This window comes from Arabidopsis thaliana (assembly GCF_000001735.4).
Source record: "Arabidopsis thaliana chromosome 1 sequence".
Classification (NCBI taxonomy): Eukaryota; Viridiplantae; Streptophyta; class Magnoliopsida; order Brassicales; family Brassicaceae; genus Arabidopsis; species Arabidopsis thaliana.
In genome coordinates, this window is record NC_003070.9 from 11,124,713 (window position 1) to 11,140,398 (window position 15,686).

General features: G+C 31.7%; 2 protein-coding genes, 2 long non-coding RNA genes, 1 other non-coding gene and 1 pseudogene across 10 annotated transcripts; 3 read left to right on the forward strand and 3 right to left on the reverse strand.

The window, feature by feature from the left end:
- Nucleotides 1-4,019: 4,019 nt before the first annotated feature.
- AT1G31163 (F-box associated ubiquitination effector family protein) lies at nucleotides 4,020-5,527 on the reverse strand (the record flags this gene model as incomplete). Its single annotated transcript, NM_148497.2, has 4 exons — nucleotides 4,020-4,253; nucleotides 4,378-4,804; nucleotides 4,894-5,113; nucleotides 5,378-5,527. The coding sequence occupies 3 exons, from the start codon at nucleotides 5,525-5,527 to the stop codon at nucleotides 4,599-4,601; spliced, it is 576 nt and encodes a 191-aa protein (NP_683338.1). The 3' UTR covers nucleotides 4,020-4,253; nucleotides 4,378-4,598.
- Nucleotides 5,528-5,903: 376 nt separating this feature from the next.
- On the forward strand, nucleotides 5,904-6,269 carry AT1G31166 (annotated as a pseudogene; the record flags this gene model as incomplete). Its single annotated transcript has 1 exon — nucleotides 5,904-6,269.
- A 2,428-nt stretch (nucleotides 6,270-8,697) lies between these two features.
- On the forward strand, nucleotides 8,698-10,477 carry SRX (sulfiredoxin). Of its 5 annotated transcripts, none has more exons than NM_001198192.1 (6): nucleotides 8,698-8,878; nucleotides 8,971-9,134; nucleotides 9,215-9,248; nucleotides 9,320-9,413; nucleotides 9,630-9,670; nucleotides 9,781-10,132. In NM_001198192.1, exons 1-6 carry the CDS (start codon nucleotides 8,809-8,811, stop codon nucleotides 9,972-9,974), a joined length of 597 nt encoding a protein of 198 aa, NP_001185121.1. In that variant the 5' UTR covers nucleotides 8,698-8,808; the 3' UTR covers nucleotides 9,975-10,132.
- A 997-nt stretch (nucleotides 10,478-11,474) lies between these two features.
- Nucleotides 11,475-11,685, reverse strand: AT1G06413. Its single transcript, NR_139079.1, has one exon. It is a non-coding gene; the product is annotated as an other RNA (long non-coding RNA).
- A 1,141-nt stretch (nucleotides 11,686-12,826) lies between these two features.
- Nucleotides 12,827-13,203, forward strand: MIR167d. Its single transcript, NR_139811.1, has one exon. It is a non-coding gene; the product is annotated as a microRNA ath-MIR167d precursor (primary transcript).
- Nucleotides 13,204-15,059: 1,856 nt separating this feature from the next.
- AT1G06417 lies at nucleotides 15,060-15,340 on the reverse strand. The gene has a single exon (NR_139080.1). It is a non-coding gene; the product is annotated as an other RNA (long non-coding RNA).
- Nucleotides 15,341-15,686: the final 346 nt, after the last annotated feature.

Below are 15,686 nucleotides of genomic sequence, written 5' to 3' on the forward strand. Positions count from 1 at the left end.
TAGAAAAAATAAAATAAAATAAATATATTATGTTGTTTATTTTTCAAATATTTTTGAGATAAAAATAGTTTATTATATTTATATTAAAATTTAACAAAATGATATCTAAAATAGTTTTTAGTCTATCACTTAATAAAGTTTATTTATTTATTTGTTTTGACGAATTTTAGTTAAAAATATTTAAGAGAAAAATTATCTTTAAAATTTTTAGTTGCATCAACTTTTAAATTATGGGTTTCTTTTTATTTTAAGTTCAAAATAATTTTAATTATTGCTAAATTTTAGTGAGCCTAGTTTAATAATTTATATATTAAAAATTTAATTTTTAGAAAAGAAAAAAGGATAGGGTATTTTTCAAATGAAAGCTCATAAAGAGATTATTTTCCCAAATTTACTGTGACAATCGCACGTTTGGCGTTGAGTCTTTCATTCGGCGGCTCCACATGTTCAATAGCTACTGATTAAACCATCAAAATCGAAACACTAACAAAAACAGTAATCAGTTAGTAATATGTAAGCAAACCATTTCTAATTTAACAAAGGAACTCTACTAGTCATCTCCGACAAATCAAAGCTATGGATAATTATCCATTGTCACATTTTTCAGTGTAACTTTTCATAAATTAATAACTTAATTTTTAATTTATAGTTGTGAAAAGTTGTGTCTTTTTACGCGACTTTACTTTATTTTATTTTTTGTTATACTCAAAATTGTATTTTACAGTCATTAAAGATATTTTTGAGAATTAATTGAAGTTATATATGTTCACTTAGAGTTGTATATTTTTCACTATGTTTTATTAGTGTTTCTATTATCTTCAATAATTATGTCCCTTACCAACAATTTTGTCTATTTAAACATTCATGTCTTTTTAAATTTCTATATATTTTTCCTTTTTTGAGAATAATTGTGTATATTTATTATTTCCTTTTTATAGAAAGTTGTATTCTTTGGCTACCTAATATTCATGTATATACTTTGTCATCTACAGTAGAAACTTTATAAATTAATACTTGATAAATTAATAAACACAATAAATTAATAAATTATGTTGGTCCCAAGTCGGGCCAATGTAAAAATTAAACAAAATCGATAAGATAATAATTTTTTTGAAATCTCTATGTAAAAATATGGTCCCAATAATAACATAAATTAATAATCAAAATTTTTAAGATAATCTACTATAATATGAGTCCAGTGTTGTTTGTTGTCTTTTCTTAAAGTTTGAATCTTGTTGAATTTCATCTGTAATTTTCTTTTTATTGCATCAAAAACTCCGGGTGATATCTTCTCAATATGCATCCAAAATTTGTGAAGAGTTCTAGATGCGAAAATTGGTTTCTTACGTGTCACTATTTCCAAAAGTTTCTCATTATCGTCTTCAACTTCTTCACCAACATTATAGACATAAATAGCAATTTCTTTTAAAAACTCTAAATTTTTTACTATGATTCATTTTTACCCGAATAGTCGAGTAAGCTCTTGACATTTATTCTATTCTGAAAGAATATAGTGTTATATTTTGCTTAAATATTTCTATAAATTGATAAATATTAATTTATTAATATATAAAATAAATTAATATCACTATAAATTAATAAAATTTCATGGTCCTAACATTATTAATTTATAGAGTTTGTACTGTATATTATTATTTTTTCCTTCTAAATAACTATGAATTTCAGTTATTTGTTAATTGTTTTCCTAGGATTGTTTCTGTGAAATGTTACATCTATTTACCATAATGTTTTTCTAATACTAATATACTAAATAAATGCTTCTGAGGATTCTCTTTATCATATTTGTTTTCCATAAAATTTATTCACTCAAGCTCATATAAGTCTTATATAACCTAGTTGTTTTTTAATCCTGCATGGAAGCTTCCAGCGCAGTCCATTAGTGGGACAATAAAATTAGAGAGTAGATGCATCTGGTGGGGAGTTCGCCTAACCTTCTCTTTCATTATATCATTGCCACCAACAATGAAGTAACAGACATGTCCCAGTTTTGCTTTCTTATCTGTTCCAAGCCATCTTGGATGTGTAAAACGGTAGAGGTAACGCGGACAGAGAGGATAATAGTCGCTTTCCCATTGGCGGAGAATCCTTTTGGCACTGACTAATTAGTCAGATGCTGCATACGCCCAACAGAGAAGGTGTTGTTGTTGGTTTCTAACAAGACCTACGAAATCCTTCCATGATGTGCTAGCCAAAACAGATGATACCTAGCCAAAAGATTTAGCAAAAGATTTAAGAAATTCTCAACATATATATATTAGAGTTTGTTTGTAAAGTAGTACGTTTCTAAAACAAAATTATAAAAGTAGTACAAAAACTATTCAAAATTAGAAATGTACTATAGGTGGTTACAGTTGGTTCTTTTGTGCGTCCGGTCATGCTACTAATAAACTCATGTAATTACAGTCATGTCACTGCAACTATAATTGTTGGCTGAGAGAGAGAGAGAGTCAGATTGTTAGAAAGAAATCTAATCTTTCTTTATTATATATTCCCTCTAAGTTTAATAATTAAAATGCTCTTTAGTAAATTTTATTTTTAAAAATTGATCATATAAATAAAATCTATGTTTTTTCGCTATCATTTGATATGCATTTTGTTTAATGATTTTAAAAATTTATATTATAAACCATTGTACAGATATAGAACACTGTACAAATATAGAGCACAATACAGATATAGACCACTGTATAGTTATAAAGCATTGTACATATGCATTTTATCATTTAATATGCATTTTTATATATTCGCACAGTTGTCTACATCTTCTGTACAACCTCAAGAGTATCTTGTAAACGAGATCATTCGGAATCGAATTCATTATTACCAGTATGTGAAAACTCCTAGGGGAGGTGGATTTTTAAATTAAACCTAGTCAAGCCCAATAAGCATACTGGGCTTTTTACCATCAAAATTTATATTAACTTTTTACTTTTTTTTCCAGTTTTGATCAAAAACGTTATGGACTTAATATTGCCAGAAAGAAGGTCATAAAGAATTGGAAAATTCTGATTCTTTAATTTGTTTTCTCTAAAACCTTTTCAAGAAACTAATTCATAGTGTTTGTTTAGTTTTAAGTAAAGCATAAATGTTTCATTGTTCGTTAGTGAAGTGGATTGTTCATCGAATCTCAAGAGAAAATGAAGTACAAACTCCATGTTTCACTGATATCTTCATTCATGTATGATTATATGACTCTCGTTAATACTTAATAAGTGTTCTTTTAGAACACAGAAAAATCTGGAATTCGAGTTTCGTTACTTAACCACCTAAGCTAAAGTGTTTTATTGTAATTTTTCACAAACGCATATACTTATTTGGAAAAACAGCTAATTATCCCACAAACTTAGAGCATATATAATTTAACTAAATTGAACCCAAAAAAAAAAAAACAGTATAACTACATGAGCTTTTAATTAAGATTTCAATTTCCTACACGAACAGTTTAGATCGCGTTAAAACCATCAATTCGGCAAACAAAGTTACTGTTCCGTTAACAGATACTAACTGTGCCGCATTTACACTGAAGAATGCCACAACCACAAAATAATGTCGTTTATGAAAAAACTGTTGATTCCTCCACGAACTTAGTTGTTTTAGCATATTTAAACATAAAACTTTCTCTTGTACCTATAACTACCTGAACTTAACTAAAATTTAAATTTAAATTTCTTACATAAACAATTCGAATCTTGCTAAAACCAAAATATTCGGCAAACAGTGTTAACAGATTCTGACTAAAATGTCGCGTTTACAATCTAAAATGTCACGTGGAACCACTAAATTATGAGTTAGTAAAGCAGTAATTTATAAATAAAAAACTTACATAAAAAAAACAATGTTGAAATTGAATCTTAATTTTATGATTAACTCACCAAATTGTTGACTTTTTTTCTTCACTAACTGAACAAGCTAACAAAAATACTATTGGTTAGAACTACTAATCATTGTCGTTTTCCCCATTCAAGAAACACTAATTATTTATTTTTTTGTTTCGTTGTTTAAGGATAACCATTTTAATTTGGCCATTATAAGGTACCAACGATTAATCAAGAAAGGAACTGGGATTGGAGGTTAAGAGCCGATTGAAACTCTTGAGAAATTTTCAAAGATTTACAACTGTTAGGCATTTTCACGAATGTGTCCACACGTGACAAAAATAGCTAGGTCAACCGAATGATATAGCTAGAAAAAAAGAAATGTAACAAAAAAAAACAAAAAAAAAAAAAAAATAACTAAGCCAACAGAGTAATAGATGTTAGAGATTATGTAGGGATTAATGGGCCCATGAGATGAGAGACCCATAATCCGGAGGAAGCATGTAATGTCCCACATCGGAAAAGTGGGAGGGACCTTGACTAATATATAAGAGATATGAGCCACTCCACTTATTGCCAATTGGTTTTAGGTTGGAAGCCCATACGACTTTAATAGGTGGAATGACTCATATCTCTTATATATTAGTCAAGGTCCTTCCCACCTTTCCGATGTGGGACATTACATGCTTTTTCAGGATTATGGGCCTCCCATCTCATGGGCCCATTAATCCCTTCCTAATCTCTAACAATAGAGCATGTTAGCTAATGATTCATACTTGTTATGCTGCTTGTTTCTTCACAGACGGCGCAAGACTTGCAGAGGTCACGAGATGTATGCGGGCGTTGTTGTGGTTTCGGCTTCTTGGTAACGATATTCCGGCTTTGTTGTAAAGGGCTTGACTTGATTTGCATTGCAATGTTAACACTGATATCCTCTACATAGTCTAAAAAGGTGCAAATACGATTACCTCTAAAACCTTGGATTTCAACACTTTGAAGAGTTTTACTTTCCAGTACAACGAGTTATATGTATATCCCATCGACAAAACAATGTTACCGATAGCGGAAAGATCGTGGCCAAATTTTCTCTCAGAATACAAAGAGTAGACATCTTTCGACCATTCCTGCTTATCGACATCCTCTAGAACCCGCATAATCAACTTAAGGGGAAATCCAACATCACGAGCATACTCCACATAAATCTCACATAATTTTCCCTTATAGTTTATCAACTGATAATGGCAGTTTTCTGCACCTTCGAACTTGAATTTCTCGGACTAACAATAAAGCAAACTATCACACAAGACCTTCTTCCATCAGAATCAGAATGTTGCGCTGAGTAATACAAAAACCCCTATGAATTAGTTTCTTCTTAGAGAAGATAAAATTAAAGAAGCAAAGTGTACAGTTCTTCGACGTGTTTTGTATTTAGTTTTAAGTAAAACAGATTTCTTTCATTGTTGGTATTGTAGCGGCTAGTGGTGGTATATATGTGGAATGTGGTTCATCAGATTTCAACGAAAAAATTTGATCGAAAGAACCTCGTCAAGAACAACTCCGTGAAATATGGACGGCGAAGCATGGATTCCCATAACTTCGACACGCAACGAGACCTGGCTATTGACTTTTGCAGGTAAACTCGAGAATATCGCGAGAAAGAGATCAATTGGGATGTATTTTCCTCCATTCATGATGAGAAAGATCTATGAATACGAATCGCACAGACTCTTAATTAATCTCAAGAATTTGAACCTATTCAGAGTCGGTACTAACCTAATTAAGGCCCAAGAATATTTCAATGGGTTTATTGATTTTTTCCGATGATTTGTTTTATCTTAATGGTACTCTTTTTTTTTTTTAATGATGATAATATATAGTTTCCTCTCGTATGATACATAATTGGTCCTTTAGGGTTGGGAAAAGGAATTTATAATTATTGCTCGAGCTAACAAGCTATATAATTTACACACTCTATACACATACATATAATTATTAAAGCGACATTATGTCTGGATAGGAATGGTACTAACACAATTCTTCGCCATAGTCGACGTTGCAAATTAACTCATGGTAGTCCCTGGATGTAATAGAAAACTTGACATGATGCTATTCCGTGATTTGATTGCTGTTGCTATAATTGAGCATGATCTCCCTTTCTCATTTGTTGAATATAGAAGGATTAGGGAAGCTTTTGCATATGCTAATTCTAGTATTGAAGAGTGGAGTAGAAATATTGCAGCTGCTGATGTTCTTAAAATATTTGAGAGGGAGAAAACTAAGCTTAGAAAGATTTTGAGTGAAATTCCGGGTAAAATCTATTTGACTACTGATTTGTGGATGGCACTCACAGTGGAGGGTTATTTATGCTTAACTGCTCACTACATAGATGAGAACTGAAATTTAAAAGCAAATTAGTATCATTTTGTGCTTTTCCTCCACCTCATACGAGATAAGTGAAAGTTTGTTTTTAGGTGTTTCAACTCGCCTTTGCCTTGTCTTGTAGATCTAGTCACTTGAGCGAGTTTGTTCTCTGTCTGAAATCATTTTCGGTTTTGTACTAACTTATTGATAGTTTAGTTTGTCAAATTTATGATTATGATTGAAGTTGTTTATCATTTGCTGAGTTTTGTTTAGCTCGTGGGATTGACGTGAGGGGGTAGGGGTAGCTATATTTCTGGGAGCGAACTCCATGTGAATATGAAGCGCCTGGATACAAGTTATGACTTGGTCTGATGCTTTGGTTTGATTAGTAGCTAGATGTGCCAATTTTGTTGTTTCATTCTCTTTGAAGTTTGCTTCTTTGGATAGTATAATAGTTAGATTTGACTTGAACAGTCACTGTCACTGAGAAGTCATTTTGATAACCCCTACTTAACTGATCATGAACAAAGCAATACTATTGCCAACACAAGTGACGTGGAACTAATTTTAATCTGTGTACCAAGTAAAATTATTTTCTGTTATTGAAAGCATCCTCTATTGGCCACACATACAATCTACCTTTGTAGAAACCATGCAAAGGTGTGTAATCCTGAGGTATGAAAGGCGAGGGCTCCGTGTTCAGGCCTGAGCAAAATATTCGTTCGATCCGTTTCGACTCGCTATTCGATTTGATTTGATTCAAAAAATCCGAATATCCATAAGATTTTGGAGCAAAGCAAATAGGAAAATGTAGTATTCGTAAAAATCGAAGCAAATAACAAATACTATTTTTTTTAAAGTCGGATATTCGCTTCGATCCGTATATATATCATAATATAGGTTGTGGATTTGTATATGTTGGGATTTGGGCTTGTATTTGTATCCTTTGGGCATGTGTTTTTTTTTGTGACACAGTTTTTATTAGATAAGTGGAATTTTTTAAAATAAAATTGTTTCATATTTTATATTTTATCCTAAAATTGTCGTTTTAGTTTCCAATCCATCAAATATAAGAGCGACGTTTCTGTTTCCTTTCTTCGACCTTTCACTATTTTTATCACTCAATTTGGTTACATAATTTATAACCAGAAAATTTCCAGTTGCTCTCAATCTCACACTCGTAAGCCATAAGGTAAGAAATTTGAAATCATGTTAAATAATTTTTAAAAAAAAAATTTGGATGTAGCAAAGCAAAGCGGATATCCGGCAAATATCACACAAAAATCCGGATATTCGTATTTCTGGATATTCGGAAATTTTCGGATCAAAGCAAATAATAAAATTAAGTATTCGATTAAAACGAATCGAATAACAAATATCCCAAATTTTCCGGATATTCGCTTCGTGCCCAGGCCTAGTGTTCACTACGCAACATTAATTAGCCAACAAGTGAGATTTACGTGATGTAAAAATGAAAAAATGCACCACAAGTCACCTTTTACCTAGGGGTCTAGGTTTAGCAATACGACATATGAAATCTAAACTGCCATAACATTTTTTATTCAACTTTAACCTGAAAAGTCTCTTGCAAACGGCTGGTTGGATCGAATGCAAGCAAAGTTATGTAGAAAGAGCAAAGACAATGCATATCGTTGTTAAATCTCTTTAGGAGATCGAGCTTCAAGTTTGTCCCCTCGTAGATCAAGAAAACAAGAAACTAAGAGATATGTACAACATGTCAATAAAAAGCACAAAGAGAGGAGACTAATTTTTACATTTTTTTTTTCTTGAATATCTGGAAGTTCAAGCCCAAAGGCCCTACATCTTCCAGAGGCGGGACTCACACCAAGTTAAATTCATCTCCTTTCGAGAAGAGATCCCTCCTAACGTGCCTCGAACTCAACTACTCCATTTGGAAGATTTATCACTCGGCTAACAGCTCGTTGGTAGTTTTTACACTTGTAAAGATGAAGCCCCGTCTTCGCATAAGCTTGACCAAGGCAAGATAAGTATGCTTTTTATGACACCCTTCGCCTTCACAGTAGGAGGCTTCCAAGGCACCAGAGCTACTGATTAAACCATCAAAATCGAAACACTAACAAAAAAATAATTATTTATTAATATGTAAACTAACCATTTCTAATTTAAAAAAGGAACTCTACTAGTCATTTCCGACAAATCAAAGCTGTGGATAAATTCCAACACATGCATGGATCAACCTCTAAACAATCAGAAGATGAAAGAAACAGAATTACATCTGATCCCTCTCCACTCGACGCTTGCCGCAGTTCTCCATATCATCATCCATGGGAATCGTCATATCCTCCTCCTCGTCAAGGTTGTTCCAAATTTCGACAGAAACCAGCTGACGATGCATTTTCGATCGACTTTTGTTTTTTTTACAGGCCATGCCATCTGTGCTCATGATTTCATCTGTTTGGGTGGGCTTAAGTTGGGCTTTCTCAACCCAAATCTCGTTTACAAATATTTTTAACGAAACGACGCCGTATTTCGAGTTAATCGACATACGTCGTCGTTTTCACTCTTTATATTTCGTTCACAAATATTTTCAAATAAATATTATTTTTAGAGACGAGAGGAGACGGCGACAATGGCGAATTTGATGATGAGATTACCAATTAGCTTGAGAAGCTTCTCTGTTTCAGCTTCTTCATCCAACGGTAACGCTCTTAAGCTCTAATACTTGCACAGTAATCTGAAATTTAAGCTTGAAATTGAAGCTGAGTCTCTGCGATTGATTTTTGATTTCAAGGTTCGCCGCCGGTGATCGGAGGATCTAGCGGCGGTGTAGGACCGATGATTGTGGAATTACCGTTGGAGAAGATACGAAGACCGTTGATGCGAACCAGATCCAACGATCAGAACAAAGTGAAAGAGCTTATGGATAGTATCCGTCAAATCGGTCTTCAAGTTCCGGTTAAGCAACTCGGTTATTCAATTCTGATTTCAAATTTCTTCGGTTCATAATTCTAATTTTGTGTTTTGTTTTTGAACAGATTGATGTGATTGAAGTTGATGGAACTTACTATGGTACTTTTCTTGTTCTTTGTGATATCTGTTCTTTGAAAGCTTATAAATGATAAATTCTTCCATTGGTTTAGGGTTCTCGGGATGTCACAGATACGAGGCGCATCAGAAGCTAGGGCTTCCAACTATACGTTGCAAAATCCGTAAAGGAACAAAGGAAACATTAAGGTATGTATGTGTTTCTTTAAAGAATGAAAATTTTGGATTGGAGACTTTAGATTTGCTTTATATTGAAGGTTCTTTGGTTTCTCACAGGCATCATCTTCGCTGAAGAGAGTTTATACTTTTATGTATATTGTTTGTATGATAGGAACTCGAGAGTGTGTGTATGAAAGTGGCTATGTTTAAGTTAATAATTAGAACTTTGTACAATCTTTGTGACAGATCTAGTGACTGGATTCTACGATCTATTTGCACACTAATAAGTAGCTGAAACAATGGTTCAAAGAATTTGATCATAAATTGGACTTGTGATGGTCGAGATGATGAGTATAAAGAAGCTGTGTTCCTTATAGCTTGATTGATTACTTTGAAGATCTAAGCAGCGTTCCGGTGGCGTTTTGTATGAACATTATTCTTCTGTTATCGGTTAAGCTTTGTGGAGAGGGTTCTTTGGGCCAAGAATCTATCTATCCTCTTTACAGAACACTAATGAGTCATGTTCCGCATATGTTGGACGCAATAGAAAGAAGTGGGCTGCTGATTGCGTCCATGCCTAAGGGAGGTTAGAAGCTCTGGAGTGGTATGTGATTACTTCTTCATTTCTTTAGTAATTCTTCTTTGGCCGATTGATACCAGCAAGAGAAAGAGGGAAATGCTATAAGAACCATGTAACGCTAAGAGAGAAACATCTTTCTGATTAGTATAGGTGACGCATGACCTCGAGGCGAGGTTTACTTCGGTAACTCGAAGGGAACTCGTATATTTGGATGTTCTTTTTATTAGTCTGCATTCAATATCGAAGATACGATCGAGTTACCAAGTAAATTAAGAAGCAGAACTAATAGCAAAATTTACAAACGCTTGCAATTGTACAACAAATTGCAATCATATTATGGAATTTTAACCTCTCATGAACACAAACTTTCAACCACTTTAAGCACAAAACACTGAGCTTATAAGAAGTGCAGAGACAGAGTATATAACGCGATGAAGATGATGCAAAAGATAGAGAAGTAATGAATGCAGAGCATAAACGAGGAAACCACACACTAAAGGTTTAACGAGTTACGACATATTGTATGTTTTTAACTTGAAACACAATCTTTGTTTGACTCATCAAGTTTTCATCTTCCATATTTTATTATGGTTGTTTTTTCATTTTAATAGAGTTTGAGTTTAAAATTTGCAACTAGCATTTAATTAAAAGGGTAAAAAACATTGTGTTTGTTTCTAACTACCAACTTTGAAATAACAATAAAATAATATAAAATGCTAGGTGGCAATGCTGATTGATGGACACAAATAATCAAGTCATTGATTTGGTTTGGTTAACGAATCTTATTCACAAACTAATTGTCAAACCAAGAAAAGACGAGTGGGGATTATTTTGTTCGTCACACTTAATAAAGTCTAATTATCTTTTCTTATTCCAATCATGGGAGACATTAAAACATAATCACGTTTCTATGGACCCAATTATTAAATAATTTACGTCAATTATAACAACAAAAACAAGGAAAACATTTAATGGAGTTATCATGCATAGACTCGTAGCGTTATTATACTTGTTTCTTGTTTTTGTAGTTATTATGAAGACAATTGTGATGTACATAATTATATTATGAAGAGATATATCAACTAATTAGTAATGCCTTCGTTTAAAAGTTAAAATTAACAGTTCTTAGTTGAGTACTTTAATGTGGTTTTTTACTTTGTAAGGAAAAAATGTATGAAGCAAAATATATCTACGTACAACTGGAAATGATTCAATTTATGAGTAAAACACAAAACAAAAGACACTAGAGATGACAAGAGACAACACACTACTCAAGACAACTCCATCTTCCAACAAATCTTGTCATGCCAACGTCTATTTATTACTACTTGTAAGCACATCGATTCATTAATACACTTATTTTTGTTTCTTGTCACTCCAATTTATACACTTATATACTAGTATAATTGTATCCGAACATGGGAAGTTTTGTGATTGATTAGAAGAATGTGGTGTTTTTATGCGTGGAAATATGATTGTTTTCATAAGTAAAATAATATATCAATTTTCTTCTGGTATTGATCCGGAGACTGGCACATATATGTCTAAAAAATCTATTTCGAACGTTTTATTACGAGTGTTCGCGCATGAAATCGAAGTTTTCACATAGTAATTTACAAATATGTATAAGTGTTTTTGTGTATGCATGCATGTATGTGTGAACATGTTGGATGGATAGTGAGGGCTGAGGACAAAAAGAAAGAGGAGATGCAATAAGACAGAAGACGCGTGCAATGAAGATTTCGGATTTGTTCGTATCCTTTTCAGTTGTCTCAGCCATTAATTCCTAAAACCCTATCTTCTCTTCTTCATCCATCTTTTTCGTTTCTAGAAAAATATCTTAATATAGTTACGTAAATATTTAGTGGTGGTATGTATAATTATGGCCCGCTTATTCAATTGAGGCAAATAACCATTTGAAGATCGAAACTCTATTATGTATTTCTTTTAACGAAGGAGAAATATGAATAGACAAAAACAAAAGTTTACAATGGTAGATTTTAGTAGGTGTGCCAACTATTAATTTCCTTCTATGATTGAAGTTGTAGGTTAAAATAGATAACTAATGCCATTCTATTCATGTAAACATATGGTGTTAAACTGTTAACCATTTAACCGTTAATTTATACCATCTACTGCTAAAAATTTAGAAACAATTGTACCATATCATATGTCAACTAAACTATTTTCATTATTTATGCCATTTGGAACACTTGATTGTTAATAAAGAATTTCAATATAAACTATTTAAACTAATATATCATAGAAAGACGACAAAAAAATACTCGACATATTTGTTATTCTCTTAATAAGGATTTAATTTAGCTAAAAATGAAAAAAATTGAGTGTCAAAAACATTAATAATACTTGAATGAAACTGTCCAAACACATATTCTCCTAAATTCCCAAGGAAAATATCTTACATTGATAGATTATTTATATAATTAAGAAATATTAATATATAGATTAACCGATATTTTTAAACTATAACAAAATATCATGATCCCAACTGTATTATATTGACATTTTATCGTATACCAAAATTAAATACACATGTTGACAAAAAAATAGAAACAAAAAATACACAATTGTGGTCCATTTATCCAAACAAGGATCTGTGTAACGTGTATTATTATAATTTCTTATTTAAATAGTTATTCAAAGTTGCTGTTGGTGATAATTTTTTGTTATATACATATGTGTGTGTGTGTGAGAAAGAGAAGAATCTCGATTAAGATTATCAAGCTGAGCATTTTTCCTGTCTCTTTTCTTCTTGTTAATGTTTGCTCTCTCCTAAAAACTCAAATCTTGAAAAAAGCTTCACAAGGAGGCATTTCTCTTCTCATTCTTTTTCAATTATCTATGTTGGTTTTTAGAAGCTGAAGCTGCCAGCATGATCTGGTAATCGCTACATACGACATACACACATCACTAAACTTCTTTATAATTTATGCACACACATACAGCTCTTAATGGCCACAACTCAAAGTTATAATTAGTGCATGATCTCTAGTTATTTGACTGCTTTTAATATATGTTTATGGATTCACGCATGTGTGTGTATGTACATAATTTACATGCATGCACTTTGTGTATGGTACACATCAATTTGAACCCGTTCAAAATTCTGTTTTTATTAGTATATATATAGATGTATGTGGTGTGTGTGTCAGTGTGTGTGTGTGTTTATAGATAGTAGTACTAGGTCATCCTGCAGCTTCAGTCACTAAATCACCAACAATGCAAAAAAGATATAAACACTTCATTTCATGAGAAAGGCGTTTCCGCCTTAACTTTTACGATCCCTCTATCACCATTGGAGAGGTAACGATACATTTACTTGTCATTTTCTTAATTTTACTTCCTATAGTAAATCCAATCCAATTATGTGTTATTTTCAAAGTATCACATCTTCATTCTCCGAAATATACGCATATATGTCTTAGTTACTGTGTATAATCAATATGTCCACAAGTTCATGTTTGTTGGTAGCTAGCGACGCGTTTACATGTGCCTATGTGTTTCTTTCTCTTGACCTATTATACTTAGATCTATTATTAAATAAACATATATCTTGTGACAAAGAAAAAAAAGAAGCGTATTAGTTTAGTGACAAGACCCATGATATTAACAACAATTTATCTTATATTGGAGACTTAGGAAATATTTCAATAAAATATATATAAGTTATTAATGAACTTAAATACAATTGGCTTGTTACACATCACTCTAATCCATGTGATAGATGTTCTACAAAATATACGTTTTTATTTTAACATGGAATCTTATGATTGCTTTATTGTACATACAATGAGAGCTAATAGATCAAACTTGTTTGAATGTAAATAATTTGGAATCTTTTTTGTGGGGATATAGAGTTGGGTTTTATAATCTCCTCGAGTTAGAAACAAGCATTATTGGTTTTAGATACATCTAAGATTAATCTTGCATACTATTGCCATTTTTTTGGCTGATTGTTACTCATATATAGTTCGACCAGAGAAAAATCAACGTCTACACTTTTCATGTACAACTGACTACGGCTCAAGCCTTCTCTAATATAGATTGTGCCATATGCAAATGTAACCAATCATCGACATTGAGATTCTCTGCTTTGATCAGCAACTTCTGTTTGTTTTAAAGATTCTTAATTGAAGGATTCATAATGGAATTTTTTTTTAAGATCGTGAAGATTATACTTCCTTATAGTTTGGTTTTAAAGATGTAAAATTTATTTCATATGGTTTCTGATGTCTTTTGATCATTTGTAAGTATATTAGTTGTTTGTGCAAACAATATTACTAGTTCCATGCATCGATACATATTTGATTAAGAACATTCGCCAAATGGTCAATACAATGGGGTATCAGATCAAAGATACAAACCAAATTAAGACCCTTGGAATCTGTAACAAATATGGTGCTGGAGATAGATATCACAATTCATAATAATTAATTATAGGATTTATAATCACCATTTTAATATTGATGTATCAATTAATGGAAACAATTGCACGGACCTACTTGCAGTATATGCAAAATGAAATTGGTTTGAGCTATGTTTTGGTATTAACTTGCTTTGTAACGTTTGAATCTTTTTTTCTAAATATATTCACATTTTAATATAACATTGTACAATTACAGATGTATGAGAACTATAATATCTAAACAAAGCCATGATTAATGACAAATAATAAATTTTCGAAAGTGAATATATTATTATAGAACTTAATTATTTATTTAAAAAGTAAAAACTAATCATAACTCATGAAGTAAAAAAATAGTTGGTCTAGCCAATTGCAAAGTAGTCACATATAACCACTTCGGTTAAGACATTGGCAAAGATCAAAAAGTCACAAACATACTTTTTTCTCTGGTTGACTAAATCGTCGAACCACCACATGTAATTAATTTGACTTAAACTAACAATTAAAAAGTAAAAATAAAAAGAATAGTGGTATTTTACTGATGGGAGGACATTTTTCCAACGATTATTTTGTTTCACGAGAAAATGACTATGTACGAAATCTTCATATATGTGAGAAATCGGTTTTAGTCAACTCACGACTTGGGCCAGATTTGGAAGTTTAATTCTTTAGAACATTTTCAACGGGAGTTCTCTTGAATAATTAGATGGATTCTCTTGAATTAGTAGAATAAAAATAAATATAAACGGATTAAAAAACAGAGAACTAGCTCTCTCAAAAGAGTTTCGACTTTTGAGTAAGTGATAGAACCGGACATGTGTCAAATAGATAAAATAATACATGACGTAAAAAACAAAAACAAAAAATGTATTAGGAAAATAGTTACCTTACTTTTAATTTACTTATCTATATGTCGTGATTTCTGGTTGGTTGCCTTCAGAGACGAGGACATGAGAAATGAGACCTCTGTAAATACTGCTACTAGTTTGTATAAAACCAAAACACTAAAGATTGTAGCATCAAGTTGTATTGTAAGCGTCACTCTGAATTTGTTATTGTAAAGAAAACATTCTACGCAGACAATATCAGATCAAATAACATCATTGTCTAAGCAAATCACTTATTTTTATTTTTTTTAATTGGAAATTAAGAATCATCTCTTTTAATTTTAGTGTCTCAAATTTTAAACTACATTTTCTACCGGTTGTCATTATTTCTTATGTTTTGCATATATTTTTCTTATGTTTTGCTCATTTATGTATATTTTGCTAGTTGAATTTTTTGTTCAAAATTTCCA

Excerpts from the sequence above, each read along its gene's own strand:
- SRX (NM_001198192.1), top strand. The coding sequence starts at position 8,809 with ATGGCGAATTTGATGATGAGATTACCAATTAGCTTGAGAAGCTTCTCT. Across the intron at positions 8,879-8,970 it reads TTCAGCTTCTTCATCCAACG|GTTCGCCGCCGGTGATCGGA; the intron begins GTAACGCTCTTA and ends TTTGATTTCAAG. Across the intron at positions 9,249-9,319 it reads AGTTGATGGAACTTACTATG|GGTTCTCGGGATGTCACAGA; the intron begins GTACTTTTCTTG and ends CCATTGGTTTAG.